The sequence below is a fragment of the Nymphaea colorata genome, chromosome 4 (genome assembly GCF_008831285.2).
Source record: "Nymphaea colorata isolate Beijing-Zhang1983 chromosome 4, ASM883128v2, whole genome shotgun sequence".
In the NCBI taxonomy this organism is placed as follows: Eukaryota; Viridiplantae; Streptophyta; class Magnoliopsida; order Nymphaeales; family Nymphaeaceae; genus Nymphaea; species Nymphaea colorata.
Genome location: NC_045141.1, coordinates 21,251,482 through 21,262,322, shown reverse-complemented (window position 1 = coordinate 21,262,322; position 10,841 = coordinate 21,251,482). Strand labels below are relative to the sequence as shown.

Genomic DNA, 10,841 nt, shown 5'->3' with positions numbered 1-10,841 from the left:
ATGTCTGCAGCATAACAAGTTGTCGGGAAGCTCTGTTTAATGTTCAATGGCAATTGAAGATTGATTTCCTTATCTTCCTCTTTTTTCTCATTTGATCATTTTTTTTCTCCCTAGTTGGAATGGGAAGGACAGAGGACGCATCTTACCTGCCCCCACTACTAGGCTTCCAAATTGCACAGGATCCATGAGAGTACAGATCTAATGGGATTTGCAAAATACTGGTGCAAGAACTAGATGATCGGATCCATGTCCGACCTAGGCCTCTAGCTTGAGGCAGAGGTAGCTTCACAAAATCTAATAGATTTTTGTGAATCCCACAAAGAGCCGGGAGATTATGAAACCGATCAATTATTATCTCCTCTCAAAAATAGCTGATTCTCTGAATTGTCATTTTGGCAGTTGATCAATTATTATCTCGACGGCACAAACAGTATCTCCCTCAAGTTGATGAGCAAATATCAATATGAGAATGTAAGTATGTTGATCTCTACCAAGCGACCTTGTAAGGATATCAACCAATTAAAACTCACTTTTAACATGTGGTGTTTGAATAGTTTCATCTTGAATATTTTGTTTCATAAGATGACAATCAACTTCAATATGTTTGGTATGCTCATTGAAAGATTGGATTAGCTCCTATGCATATAGCTACCATATTGTCACACATCAGCTTCACATATTCCTTTATTTCAATGCTCATGTCTTTTAGCAGTGTTTTAACTCATATTAACTCACATGTACATGAAGTCATAGCCCTATATTTTGTCTCTACACTTGATCGGGCCACAACCAACTGTTTTTTACCTTTTCAAGTCACCAAATTCCCTCCCACAATAACACAGTAGCTTGATGTAGGGTTTTTGCTATTTAGATTACCAGCCCAGTCGACATCACAATGCCAATCACTTCCATTGTGTGGTCATGTTTCATCAAAATTCCTTTCCCTGGAATCCCTCTCAAGTACCTCAGGATCTTATGGGAGGAATCAAGATGACTTGGCAGTGGTTTATGCATGAACTGACTTATAAGACTAACTGCATGAGTAGCTTTGAATATTTTCAATCTTTTCTCCCTTATCTTTCTTTAATTTCCAGTTCATCTCAAGAAAGGCATCCACGGTCTGAGCACCTAATTGCTATGCCTCCTTCAGGAGATCAAGGATGTATTTTCTTTAGCATATAAAACCTCCATGTCCAGAATGCACCACTTCGATGCTCAAAAAATACCTCAAAGGACTTTACTTTAGCAAATTTCATATAGTTTGTTGACATAAGACTTTACTTATGTTATGAACTTTCCATCATTCCCTATCACTACAATATCATCTACTTGCAAAAGTAAAATGATTGTCTTTGAAGATCGAGTAGCAGTAAACATAGTGTAATTTGCAGTGATTCACCTAAAGCTAATATTAATAAGACCTCAGTTAAGCGTGAAGACCATGCCTTAGGAGATTGTTGTAGGTCTTATAGGGTCTTATTAAGCTTGTAGACATATCTTTTTTCATTTTTCACTTTTAGAGGAACTTGTATGTACACTTCCTCTTTAAGTTTTCCATGAAGGAAAACATTTTTAATGTCAAGTCGAGCAAGTTTGCATTTTTGTTGGATGCTACAAAGAGGAGGATCCGTATGGTGTTCATCTTGGCGAATGGAGCAAAGGTCTCATTGTAGACGACTACTTCTATTTGAGTGAAACCTTTAACTACCAAGCGAGCCTTGTATTGTTCAACTATTTTATCACTAGTGCAGTATTTTATCATGTCACCTACCCGACAACCTTTTTTCTATTGGCAGCAAAACCAAATCCCATGTTTGATTTTTTTCTAAAGCTAGCAACTCTTCTTTCATAGTTTTTTGTCAATTTGGGCTTCTAAAGCTTCTTTATAGGTTTGAGGCTCAAGGTGAGAATAAGTGTTCAACATATAGGACATGTGTGGATTGGTTATGGTGTCAAGAGTAAAAAAATTATCTATGGAATGGTTGTATTGGGTTGATAGGTAGGTATAGAAGTCACTAATATCTTAGATGGTGGGTTGGAGGGACAAGTTGACCTCTGGATTGGGGTAATTGATGACCATTTATTCGGTTTTAATTTTTAGGTACAACAAGATCACTGGTGGGTGACGTTTTTGGTTTTGGTAATTTGGAGGAGTTTTCAAATATATCAACTAAAGGAAGAGCAGGATCAATGGTCGATTTAGGTGCGAAACTTTATTCTGCCCCTGGATTGATACCTCCTAGTGAGGCTCATTCTCAAAAGAATTTACATCATGAGTTACAAATAACCTTTTCAAGCTTGGATCAAGACACTTGTACTCCTTTTTCCTGCTTGAATATCTAAAGAAAATGCATTTCAAAACTTGTTTTTCAAGTTTATTTCTGAATTTTCTTGTCTTTGCGCAAAACACTTGCATCTGAAAAACTTTATGCACCAGATAGAAAAAAACTCTCTAAAGAAGCAACTCAAGAGGAATACGATTTTCAATACTTGAGTTTGGTATTCTATTAGCAAGATAACAAATGATACCAATAGCGTCTGCCCAAAAACATGGATGAACATTCATAAAAATTATGAGAGAAAGGGCAATGGTAAGGAGCTTCTATTTTTCCTTTCTACGACTTGATTTTGCTACCAGCACTAAGCTAAGGTTGTATCCCTTTTCTTTTCATAAACTCATCACAATTTTGATTTACATTCTCCCCACCGTTTTAAGACCACACTTTTTTAATTTTCCCTCCACATTGAGTGCACACCATGTTATAATATTCTTGAAAAAATTAAAAAACTTCACTTTTCTTTCAAAAAGAGAATATCCATGACATATAAGCTTTATCATCCAAGAAAGATACATAGTACCCATATCCCACATATGACTCCAAACATCAGAGTCCACCAATTCAAAGAGTTGACGATTCACAAGCATCCATCTACAATGAGGTTCAGGACTAGCATCTTTATGCTCTTGTCAGATATGTGTGCAAGTTTGGCATGCCATTTTTGATACCCTATTATTTTCTCCACAAGGCTCCATCACATACAGCTCATTGTGCTCATGACCTCTACCAATCTCCCTCTTTGTTTCCAAATCCTAAAAAATCACATTATTGAGAGAAAAAACAGCCAGACAATTAGAAGTTTTGGTGATTTTACGAACAGATATCAAGTTGGTAGGGAGCTTGGGAACATACAGAACGTTAGCCGGCTGGCCATTTTCAAAGAAAGAGAGTTCACCAGTACCCTCTACAGTAGTATATGACCCATCAGCCGAAAAATTAGAATTTTTCTTGTCTTTATCAATATCTGTCAATATTGATTAATCATTTGTCATGTGATCAGTCGTGCCGGTATCAATTACCGAAACAGAATTACTGGGATGAGCAAAGAGGCCATGATCCTTACCTTCTATAGATTTACCAATAGGATGAGAGGAGATAAGATTAGTGTTAGAGAACTTCTGAAAGAATATCTCTAAATCATCTTTGGTAACAAAGTTGGCAATATCAGCATGTGAAGACGGTGTTTTTTCTTTCACGGGCTTGCCAACAAGCACCCATCATTTCTCTCGAACATGACCTGTTTTCTTGCAATACAAGCACTTGAGCTTGCTTCGATTCCATTGAAAATTATTCTCTGATTCGACTTTTTGAATCATTTCTTTAACATATCGTCAAGCAAATAATGCATGCCATCTTTTTATTAGTTTATACAATGATGTACACAACTTGAGCTCCGGTAGCGCCATCAAATCTCTTTTAAATATGTTGAGAGGATCCATTAGACCATTACTCAAATTACTTCATATTAAACTTACCATGAGTTTAATGTACATGCAGATAATTATAAGCCTAAGAGCATATCCTTTAACAGTTCGCAAATAGCCACCGATAAGCGATAACCGGACCCTTGTATTGCTTCATGATCCATTATATCGTAATATAGTCAGATCGACAAAATGGCGATGCCCTAAGGAAAAAGCATTCGAGTTTCAGATTTGGAGAAATGACTGACGATAGGTGATCGTCGCACCATATTTAGCTAACCTTTGGACATTAATTAATATTAAGATCACCCAAATTATTCTCCGTTACTAATTTGAAACCTCATGAGATCATTATTTCTATCAATTTAGCAATGACTCTTTACCTTTTACAAAGAATCTAAGAACGTACCTAACGTGTTGAATTATTTCAAAAGAGTGTATGATTCAAGTGTTGCAAATATAACAAAGCGAAGGCGGAGGCACAAATGGGCTGGCCCATTCCAGCACCTCAATGTTTTTTTGTATTATCACATTAACATCGTAAAATATGTGCTTTGTTATATACAGAAATTTGTGAATTGAGTGTAACTGTAGAAATTTTTCTAACTTCACCACCGCAGGGAGCCTGCTTACCGGGGGAGATTGGAGAGTAGCTCAGTCACTCGGCACCGGTGCTGAGGTTGCCGGGAGGCATAATTCCCTGGCTCCCCTCCAGTGGTGGTCCGAATACTCCTGTCTCCGGGTGCGCCAAGTACTCTGATCGTTGTTCGGGAATCACATTGTCTGGTACTGCCCTTGGCACGGGTTCTCCTCCTCCTGGTTCTTGTCATATGGCATCAGCAGGCGCCGGAGGAGATGGACAGGCAAGCCACAAGCAAAGCATGTATGTGTGTCTCTGTGTGTGTGTGTGAGTGTGAGAGAGAGAGAGAGATGCCATTGCTGGTGGAAAACTGCAATTGGAGCGAAGAACAGCTCTGAAGAACCCCTCCCTCGGTATGGAATTTTAGACGTGAATTACCCTATAAATGATGGAAGAATGGATCAGAAGCAATACAATCGCGCAAGACACTTTGCATTTATTGACCAACCTTTTTGTGCTTCTAGCAAATTCCTCTTTCATTCATATAGGGATAAAATTTATCAGTGGTGTAAAGTTTTTGAAATTTTATAGACTAGAAGGTCCTTCTCATGCATCCAAATAAACTGATTGAAGACACTATAACTACCTTCTAGGATCATGATCACGTTTCTCGAGAAAAAAAAAATGAAAATTTTACTTCTGAAATACACTGTGCTGTGCTTTGTTACATCGCATTCCAACTTTTTACATCGGTAAGTGCAAAGTTGAATCACGTGCATTCAAAATGTACAAATTTTAAATGGTTACATGTTAGATCCCAAAAACGGTATAAGAGCGCATAAGATTGAGATTTTAGATCCCAAAGCCAGAACATGGTCTCCTTCAATTACAAACGTCAATTATAGACGACAAAGTTCAGGAATTTCACTCCATTTTCCTCATATTATCCGGAGCTGAAAAGGTGCAAATCTAAACCCCTAGTCTGACAGGGATGCTTATATTCAATTTGAATATGATATCCATTGAAAAATTAGACATAAAAAAAAAATAATATCTGATTAAGCGATCTGATAGAATTTAAATTTAATAAATGATATCTGACCAGATTCTGACATACATAAATATCCCATTGAATTTGGATTCAGATTCAGATTTAGTGTTAGATAACAATAACGAATATTCTTACATTTTGAAAATACGCCAGATTGAGATTCAGATATGAATATAAAATTCAGATTCATAGCTTTTCTTTGTTCATATTCAAATCCTAATTCAAATTCAAATATATGTCATCCTATTTCAAATCCAAACATGTGAACATCTGAAAATGAAGATATGGTTACCCGATTCGAATCTGAGGTCTTTTCGAATTCTCTCCAAGTCGCATGAAAAACTGCATCAAACACAAGATAGGAAGAACGAATGGCCACCAAAACCTCATGGTCTTGTGCTTCCAGTTTCCCGCGTTAATCCAACAATCACCTAACGAATAAGTAGGAAATTTCAGAACAAGCACCTGCGATTCCAAAGAAACGGAGGAGAAAGATGAACTTCCCAAAAACTGCAGGAAATTCAACCCAAATTCCTTCCGAGACCAGATGGATGCGCCTTAACCCAATGATTCCGGTGAAAGCTGGTCCCTTCGAAAACTGCGAAAAGACGCGACAGACAAGAAGAGAAAATGCGACACGCGATCCTCTCGTTTGGTGAAACTACGCTAATCACGTGCACTATAGTTGAGGCCATGAATTCGGCCAAATTCACTTTCGCTTTTATCATATTCATATATTTCTCCATTAACGTTCATTGGGCAGAAATATACTCATGTTGACTTGATGGAGAAGACAACTATCCTCCATCAAAGCATGGTGCGTGCTTTGAAGACCGCAATCAGGCAAATGCCCTAACCTTGCGGAAATAACAGGCCATTTATCAACATCTCCTGGCCCATCTTGCAGCGGATCCAATTCCTCATCTACTGCCGGCTCATATTCCTCGTCAGAACTTCCATCAGCATTCCTGTCAAACAACTGGCACAAGGAGATCATGTGTCAAAACTATAAGCACAAAGAAGGTGAGAAAGTGAGTTGAACACCAGATACTTGCCAATTACCATTACATACTTTAATGATTAAATCAGCCAGCAGCTAATGTTCAGCTACTACAGTTCAAACGGAACCCAGGCCACGAAATATTTAAACCACTTTTCTTTCCTAAGTAATGCAACAGTTGGGTATATTCTATCTCACTTGATGCAACAAAGCTCATGGGAGATGTATTCAAAGATGAGTCGGAAGTTGGACCTAATGGGCAGCTAATATGCTCCTTCCCTATAAAAGCCTGCTTATCTTACAATCAGACAACAGCTCCAAGAGGCATCACTCAATTGAAAATGTGATGCACTTACCTAAGATGATGTTAAATTGAGCCCAGAAAATATGACAATCCAAAACTTAGAATCAAAGATCCAGCAAAGAACAGATAGCATTTGAGACTAACTGAATGGAGTTCCTTCTACTGATCTTTACTATGTTAACATACACAAAAAACTTTCCCTCTTACCAAGAAGGTACCACTGATTTATTGGCTTAAATCAGACAGACGTGCTTGTTTAATGGAAGCACAAAAAGACAGCTCACACCTTCGAGGTCAATTCATGTTAATTGTTCGAGATAGAAGAACCTCTAGTAAAACAAGCGTTCTTTCTGTTCATGCATTTCCTAGGCCAATGTGTTTGTACCAAGCTGATTGTGATGCAGTTCAGTCAGAACATATGATCAACTTGTCTAACTTCTCCAATCCTAAAAGCAGCTGTCTCACCTTCAACTAATACCCGCAAGAGCCTGACAAAGTCTTGGTGTGACGACACATCCTAAGCAAAACCATTAATAGATGGACTTCTTTGACTGTAACAAGCCACTTAAATTACAAATGTGTTCCCTATTTCAACCTCATGACTTCCATAAAAGATTTTATATATATATATATATATATATATATATATATATATATAGAGAGAGAGAGAGAGAGAGAAGGGAATCATTTCCATAACCAATGAGTTGAAAAAACTTACCTCTTTGCTTTGAAAAATTTGCTGCCATTCCATGCAAAGGTCCGTCAGCTTAGACACCGAGTCATAATTCCCTTCAAGACAATCTTCACGTACAATCATTAATTGTTCCACCACCTGCAACATCATAAGTCATAACCAAATAACCAATGAGGACAGTTGGATGCACATAGATGAGACTTTTCAAGGCAACCACACACACAACAGTCATAGTAACTATGAAACTTTAATTAGAAAGAATAAGACAGCCACATAAGAGCTTTGTAGTAGAGAATAATCCAGAGAAGTTTAACCCTGCAGAAGGAAATGCTTCAGAATATCCATACCTCCTCAACACTACCATCTTCAATTTCTGTATTGAAACAAAGCACTGTCTTCTCATCAAGAACCATTTCCAACTCGTGCATATGAATGGGAGCTGAAAACGAAGAGAAAACAAAATGTTCATATTCTCTCTGGCGTCCTGGTATCAAGCAAATGAAATCAATACATATCTGCTTAGCTCAAAATCTAGGTCTGACCAACCAGATGAATGAATTGGGCATCTCATATGGGAAAAGTTTCTAATTTAATCCAAAGATGTGAAGTCATTTCTCAAGTTGGATAAAGCAACATTGTAAACAGGAAGAGGGTTGGTCCCTTTCGGAGTACTCAACCTTCCAGACAAAACAAAGTCTGAGCTGCTTGTTTTGCAGCCAAAATGTCCAATTCATGCATTATTGTACTTTAATTCATACTTTCATTTAAATGCATCAAAAGATAATGAAAATAGAAAAAGTCTAAGGGCTTCAAGATTAGCAAATTCTTGGATCCTATACAAACAAACATGTTCACGGTAATTCAACTCAAATTATACTTCTTTTAGGCTTTCGGCCTGTTTCAGATTACCCTAGCAGTAATTCGTTCTTAAAATTTCTATGCATGAGTAAAAAAAACGACCCTCTGTCCCATGTTGTCATCCCCGCTAAGCTTGGTAGTTGGCTCACCCTTGTCATTTTTTCCTTAAAGGTCTTCCAGACCGATGCCTTGAGAAGATCAAAAGTAAGAAAATTTTGCCTTTATAGATCATATGCGAAGAACTTGACGCACTCACCTCCTTGGTTTTTCTTCACTCCAGAAAGGGTACGTTCTTCTACCGTTTTGCTTATCCTTTGAATATATATATATATATATATATATATATATATATATATATATATATATATATATATATATATATATATATATATATATATATATCTTCGGAAGTACGCTTGAATATTATTAATGATGGAAGAAAGTGGCATGATACAGTCACAAGTATTGCAAGTGATCGGAATCTTGACAAAACAAGCATAATTCAATAAATAAGTTGATCTGATGAAGAAATAGGCTCCGGATCTTCAAATATATCTCTGTGATGCACAGAAAAAGACTCCCAGATTATGAGCCCATTCATATCTCACCAAATACTTCAAATGCTTCTTCAGATGCTTTGAACATCACACACCAGATTAGGTACAACATACGTATCCAAATATTAAAAAGAAGAGGGACCGTGACAATGCATCATCAACTGAGCTATCTCCAACACATAAACCAAAAATCAATCACATCATTATCGTCAACTTCCCCAAACCAACAAAAAATCATTCACGAACATACGAAGGAGAAAAATGAGATAGGAAAGAGGTAGTCACACAACATAATCACGCCAGCAACCAAGCAGAAAAAAACAGGAATAGGCATTCGCATGTAGAGAGAAGGAAGAACATATTTACCATTTGAGGAAACAAACCAGGAGACGAGGTATTGGACCAATTGGTCAGATTTCTGGCGGGAGTTGCCACCACCCCATCGTTGTGGACAGCGAAGCGCAGGGCGGTCCATCGGGAGAACACCAGATGGACGGCCTCTGCGAAGAGAGAGAGGGACTCAGCCTGCAGCAGCCTCTGAGAGAAAGGACGCCTCCCCACTTCACTTCTTCTCAACGCGTCCATGGAGGAGGAGAATGCCCAACCGCCTTTGGTCTCATTCTTTCCCTCGTTTTTTTTCGTCGTCCGTTCTCCATATGTAGCGTTCCTGTTGGTGAGGTTGACGGCTCACGAGAGAGGGAGTCGGATGCTTGACCAGGTCAACATCCTGTTGTCTCAGACTTGGAGGACGAGGCGGGACCTTGATGCGACTCAGGTTCGATTCATGAATTGTAAATTTTCTTCAAGTAAAACAAAAATGAATTTTCTTGAAGTAAAACTTTGATCTATAGCAAAAAAAAAAAAAAACTGCACAATTTTATTAAACTTTTGATAATATGAATCACAAAAAACCTATTGCCAAATTAAGGGGTATTCCTAGCTTCAATTCGAGGGATAAATCTGAATCAAATAAGTACAAAGAGAAAAGGTTTCGCATTGGATTCTTTGTAGTAAAAAAAAAAAGGAATCGACCTGGTTAATATGGTAAAAAGCCTAGTTTTGATGGAATCGATATGCTAAGTTGCCGAGAGAACGTTCTACAATTTGATATGATATTTTAAGTAGTCCTACTTATGTCCCACCTTATCCCATGGCCCTACTCAAGGCATTAGAAGCCAAAACAATTTCTCTTTAGGGCTTCCTCCCAAATGATATCTCCATGTTTTGTCCGAGAGATCCTCCTTTAATTTTTAAACGCAGTTTGGGATATCTTCTTAGAAAACCCATTATCATGCTTACATGATCAATAGGATCTTGTTGAAAAGCTACCTCATTGCTATTGACAAATCCACCACTAGCCTTCAGTTAAAAATTCTGAATTAGCTTTTATAGTTAAGCCTACCACTACACAAGCATTGTTCAAATGATTAAACACATCTTATCATGCATATGGCAATGCGAGGCTGCTAATCATGGCTGAAGTGTTGGGGATGAATTTGTCAAGCTCGATAAAGTAGGAACAAAGGTATCAAATTGCATATAAGTGAGAACTCAATGTAAAAAGAACCGTAACTTGTATAAAAAGTAAACTGTTAGAAGTGCAAGAATGGTCAGGTCTCTTACCTCAAAGGCAGTTGCTCTACTAAGGAAGAAACTGTTGAAGTGATGGCAATTCAAATTCAAAGTTTATGCAGAGAAAAATCAACGAAAGGCTGCCCTCCAAATTCTTAATTCTGTTTTCGCTTTGTGGTTCTTCCTTTTCTTTTGTGAAATGAAGGGACTCAAACTTTGTTAGCAGGAAGATCATAAGCCAATCCTCATAATTGGTAACACTCCGATGCCAAGACCCGCGCCTCCAGAGCTTGCTAGACAAAAGCAGCTATGTGGCAGAAAACGGATATTTATTATTTTTACTTTATTTTTATGCAAATTTGTACAAAATTTTTGGGGGCCTCTGCATGGCGTTCTTTTATTTTTTTCTCTTTTAACCTTCTTCCTTTCAAAGGAAATGTATGTAGTTTTTCCTTATTTCTA

At 37.7% G+C, this 10,841-nt stretch overlaps 1 protein-coding gene across 1 annotated transcript; it reads right to left on the bottom strand.

Moving 5' to 3' along the window:
• Positions 1-6,079: 6,079 nt before the first annotated feature.
• LOC126409985 (uncharacterized) lies at positions 6,080-10,821 on the bottom strand. The gene is made up of 4 exons (XM_050077271.1): positions 9,174-10,821; positions 7,740-7,831; positions 7,417-7,530; positions 6,080-6,373 (listed from the first exon to the last, which is right to left on the bottom strand). Exons 1-4 carry the CDS (start codon positions 9,280-9,282, stop codon positions 6,140-6,142), a joined length of 549 nt encoding a protein of 182 aa, XP_049933228.1. The 5' UTR covers positions 9,283-10,821; the 3' UTR covers positions 6,080-6,139.
• Positions 10,822-10,841: the final 20 nt, after the last annotated feature.